Source organism: Humulus lupulus, chromosome 1, assembly GCF_963169125.1.
Source record: "Humulus lupulus chromosome 1, drHumLupu1.1, whole genome shotgun sequence".
Classification (NCBI taxonomy): Eukaryota; Viridiplantae; Streptophyta; class Magnoliopsida; order Rosales; family Cannabaceae; genus Humulus; species Humulus lupulus.
Window position 1 is genome coordinate 140,757,669 of NC_084793.1, and position 4,984 is coordinate 140,762,652.

A 4,984-nucleotide genomic window follows, 5' to 3' on the forward strand; every position below is an offset into this window, starting at 1 on the left:
TTATTAAGTGAATGACGATCAATGTGTATACGCATAATAAACATGGTAGCTAGCTACATAGTTCAATGATGTTGAAATTGAGCATTATTTTATTTTATAGGTGGTTTATGTATTAGTTCTCTCTTTTTCCACACGTCTACTATTTGTAGTAATGATAAGTATCGTACACATAACAAGTAAATTGTTAGTTGGTCAGAAAAATGAAATAATTTATATACTTGTGCAAAGTGAAAATTCGTATATATTCTTAGGTACGTTGACATGACCCGATAAATGCTTTATGTCTGTTCTTTCCCATCTTGACGTGGGGATTCTCATGCACACTCGTTTTACCACCACCCCAAAGCATCATTCTAATTCCCCTAGAACAGTTGCTTAAACCTCAAGCCAAACAAAAATCCTCTACCATAAATACACCCATATATGTATATATAACTTATTAACTTATCATAAAAAATTTATATGTTAGCACTAACTTAATCCCATATTAAAGATATAATTTATTTATGCCCTCATTCCTCTGAACCCTTCATTTTTTCCCAATTAAACCCCTATAATTAACATATAATAAACCCAACCGTACTGTCTAACAAAGCCATGACAAAATATAGCGAAATCTCCCACTTCAGCCACCCCCATCACAAGCTCAAGTTCGAGTACTCGGAATTCCCCTTCAAGTGCGATGGATGCAAAGAGATTGGCATTGGCTCACGCTACAAGTGCTCCATTTGTGACTTCGACCTCCACATGTACTGCGCCCTCCCATCCACTAACATTTGCCACCCTTTTTACACCAAATGCTCCTTCGAGCTCCTCTCCAGGCCCCCCGGCAACTCACCGCGCTACTGCAACGCCTGTGAGAAAGATGTCACCGGGTTCGTCTCTTACACATATATACATGACCACTCAACTTAATGTTTAATTTCATTTTGAAACAGTTGAGAGTTAATATGTATATTCAATAATCAACACAGATTTGTTTACCACTGCTACTCTTGCGGTTTCGACCTGCACCCGTGCTGCGCCAAGCTGCCGATGGTTCTGGACGACGGAGAGACGAAGCTGTACTTGTACAGGAAGGTGAGCTCGTCGTGCCACCGATGCGGGAGAAAGGGGAGGAGCTGGAGCTACAGGTCGAAGTGCAAGAAGTACAATCTACACGTGGCGTGCGTGAGAGAGATGCTGATGGAGAGCTGGTCTGATATTTACGCCGGGAGAGGAAAGGCAATTACGTCGTCTTCGTCATCAAGGTCGAATAAGGCTAAGCTTGAGTCGACGATTCCGAGCCTCAAGAACACGCTGCAGACACATCACAGGAAGTCGGGGAAGGGGAAGGTGAAGAAGTGTTGCGAGATGGCCGGGTTGGCTGTACAGTTCGTCATCTCTGCGGTTTTGGGAGACCCGACGACCCTCATCGCCGGCCTTATTGGCTCCCTGATTTCGCGAGCTTGATGCATGAGATCATCATATATACCGTGTAAAGTGATGATCGATGGCTGCTGTAATATTAATTGGCCAGTGGTTTAATTAATTTGGTGGAGGGAAGGCTGATATTGGTAGAAAATTACATATATGTGGCCGAACCAGGGTGCTGGGTTGGTTTAAAGGTGCTTTCATATCAGTCTAATCTTAACGTGAATAAAACTCTAACTAATGATGACAAAGCTTTTAATTAAATTATTATGATTGTTTCTACTTCTAATTTAATTTCAATTAATGTAATTAAGGAAAAATTATATATGGTTGTGCAAACGGTCCATTTTGGATATTAAATTAAAATTTAATGTTTGAGTTTATTTCAAGTAATGATATGTATATATATGGACATTTAGGGATGTATCTATTTCTAATTTAAATATAATTAATATAATTCTAGCTCGAGGAATAATGTTAAATCGAGAATTAACAATCGAGAATTTTCATATAGGGCATTATATGGTGCTTATTCAACCAAAAATTTGTTACTTCCACAAGGCTGTCTGCAAAGCTATGATGTGTCAAGACAAAGTGTCGAGACACCACAGTTACCACCAACCACTGTAAGGAGTGACCTTCGCCACTTCCCTAATACTCAAGAAGAGGCAGGCCTCGCTAGAGTTGGCTTACTTCTCTCATCGCGGGAAACCAAATAATCACTAGAAGGCCACACCAATTGTAAGACAAAAATGGCCCTAGGCAATCGCCCTAGTGAGACGCGCAAGTCAGAAAAACACGCACCACAAGGATCTGCTAAAGTTGCCATCGACCATAGCTGATCCCTGAGGCGTTCGCTGATTTCCGGTAGCCAATATCCGATCGCCAAGGCCCCTCGCTGCTCACCGGTCATCCTCGCCATATGAGCCCCATTCTGCACCAGAGTGTGCCTTCAACAATTAAATGAACAAGACACGTCCGACTACTATTTTTTGTAAGATAGAAACCTTTCTCTAGCCAAGTGTACCAAGATTTAGCCTGAATGGGAAACAAGATGCCACTGTTAGTCCTACCCATCTTTGCAGCTATAAATAGTGCAACCCGCACTATAACAAAGGGGGGATCCAAAAGTGAGATAAAAACAAGTTAGTAACTTTTCCTTTCTGGATAGAGCTTCTACACTCCATCTTTGTAACTGCCCCAAGAGCAGGATCAATCTTAGCTTACTCTTGAGGGTTTGGAGTTCATAAATAATACTAACTAAAGTGGATGTAGGTTATCTTTTTTGGGTCGAACCACTATAAATCTTTGTCTCATTCATTTATTGATCCATGTATTCCTCTTTTCTTTAGCTTACTCTTCACCATTAAGATCGACTCTGAGGTATTACACATAAAACAACTCTTAATTTATTACTCTGTGTGAGTTGACAAAAAATGAGCCAATACTTTGGTGCTTCCATTGAGAGTGTGAGTCTCATAGTCAGATATTGTCACCTACCACCCAAGGTGGCCCACCCCCTGGCTGGTCACGGCACCAAGGCGTGGTCTAGCTAAAGAAAATGGCCATGTGGCCCCGTCAAATCCTCCTACTCCTCCTCCTCCTCCGAGAATCGTCAAGGAGGACCCTCATGAGAACCTGGACGAAGGTAATGGCGACCACACCCCCCAATAGCTTGAGGTGACACGGGTGGACATCGCCACCCTGAGAGAAGAGATGGCATGGTTGCATGCCATGAACGCCGTTGTTGTGGCTGAGATGGTTTCCCAGCGATGGGACATGGAACAACGACATCACCTTCGAGACGGCCATACGCATGGCAGTGAGGCATCGCCAAGATCTTTCAGTGTAGCCCTATGCCTTGTATGGAGAAGGAGTGGAGAAATCAACCATTCGTCACTCCAGGAGAAATGTTAACCCCGTAAGATTCCATCCCTGGTAGGACGACCTCCAAACCAAGGAGGACAGCGACCACTCCAAGCTCGAGACCATGGCGAAGGCTCAATTAGTCGCTCACTTCATAGCCGGGTATATAAGTGAGAGGAGGACGCCAATAGCACCCACACTGGTTGCATCTTCATATGTCTTGGAGGAAAAGTTAGACAACAGATTGAGCTTGATCTGCAGAAACACCTCAAGAACTAGCGAGGTGATGACTACGGTCAGAACATGGAGAGAAAGGAGACCACCATGGGTGACGTCCAGTCGCCAAAGCTCAAGGAGTCCCAATCACCAATGCCGAGAGGTCTCAGACGCCAACAACCCAGTTCTTGCTCACATGAGGGAATTGAAAAGGGAGATCCGGGAGATGGGAGAGATCAAGAATGGAGAGCCTTCTTTGAATCCGAGAAACACTACTACAAAAACACCTTTTTAGGACACTCACATAAATGCGAGTCCTAAAAAAGTCTCCTGGACCTTTTTAGGACTCGCGTTGCGAGCCCTTAAAGAATTTGTTTTAGGACTCACGGAGCGAGTCCTAAAAACTATGTGTGTCCTAAAAGTTTGAGTTTTTTTTTTTAAACAAACACCTCTTGGACTTTTTAGGACTCGCATTGTGAGTCCTAAAAACTTATGTGTATCATAAAATTTTGAATTTGAAAAAACTGGGGCTTTTTAGGACTCGCATTGCGAGTCCTAAAAACTATGTATGTCCTAAAAGTTTGAGTTTTTTTTAAACAAAACACCTACTGAACTTTTTAGGAATCGTGAAGAATGTTTTTAGGACTCGCATTGCGAGTCCTAAAAACTTATGTGTATCATAAAATTTTGAATTTTAAAAAATTTTGAATTCCCTCCAATTTTTTAAACAAAAGTTTTATTATTATATATTAAAAAAAAAAAAATCACGCAGCCCATTTTCACTCTCTCTCCTACGTTCCCTCTCTCTCTCTCCCCAAAGTTCCTTCTCTCTCTCTCCCTCTCTCCCAAACTGCCAACGCCGAACGCCGCCGTCCCCTCTCCGGCCACCGCCACGCGCCGGACCAGTGGAAGCACCGCCCCCCGAAACCCTCGACCCCCGGAGATGGCGACCTCACGCGCGGCCTAAGGCCCTTAATGGAGCACTTGAAGTTCGGCCGTTCATGGGTTTCTCCCAAACTTTCTAAGCATATTCCGGCCACCTCAAGCCACCACGAGTTGAACAACCACCACCACCATACTCCTTGCTTCTTGGGCTTTAAAACCCAATAGTTTGTTTTCCGAACCACCACCTTTTAATGGTGGCGCCGCCACCGTCACTGGAGCCCCGCCGCCGGATTCAAAACCCACCAATCAATTTTTTAAAAATAAAAAATAAAACTTTTCAGGACTCGCAATGCTAGTCCTAAAAAACATTCTTTTAGGACTCGCATTGTTTTTAGGACTCGCAATGCGAGTCCTAAAAACCTCCAGTTTTGTAAGGCTCTCAAATAGAGGACTCGCGCCCTGCGAGTCCTAAAAAGCCTTTTTTGTAGTAGTGAAAGGAGAGCCCTTCTCTCCCTCCATCACCAATGGATAACTACCTGAAAACATTAGAATGCCACTAATGGTGACCTTCGACAGAAAGGAGATCCCTTAGAGCACATAAAAA

At 43.3% G+C, this 4,984-nt stretch overlaps 1 protein-coding gene across 2 annotated transcripts; it reads left to right on the forward strand.

The window, feature by feature from the left end:
• The first annotated feature begins 265 nt into the window (after nucleotides 1–265).
• LOC133798436 (protein VACUOLELESS GAMETOPHYTES) lies at nucleotides 266–2,737 on the forward strand. 2 transcript variants are annotated; one of them, XR_009875874.1, is made up of 3 exons: nucleotides 266–875; nucleotides 975–1,607; nucleotides 1,928–2,737. XR_009875874.1 is itself a non-coding variant. In XM_062236714.1 (2 exons), exons 1-2 carry the CDS (start codon nucleotides 598–600, stop codon nucleotides 1,450–1,452), a joined length of 756 nt encoding a protein of 251 aa, XP_062092698.1. In that variant the 5' UTR covers nucleotides 266–597; the 3' UTR covers nucleotides 1,453–1,796. The 2 variants fall into 2 exon arrangements, 1 of the variants encoding a protein (XP_062092698.1); XM_062236714.1 differs by lacking the exon at nucleotides 1,928–2,737 and having other exon boundaries at nucleotides 975–1,796.
• Nucleotides 2,738–4,984: the final 2,247 nt, after the last annotated feature.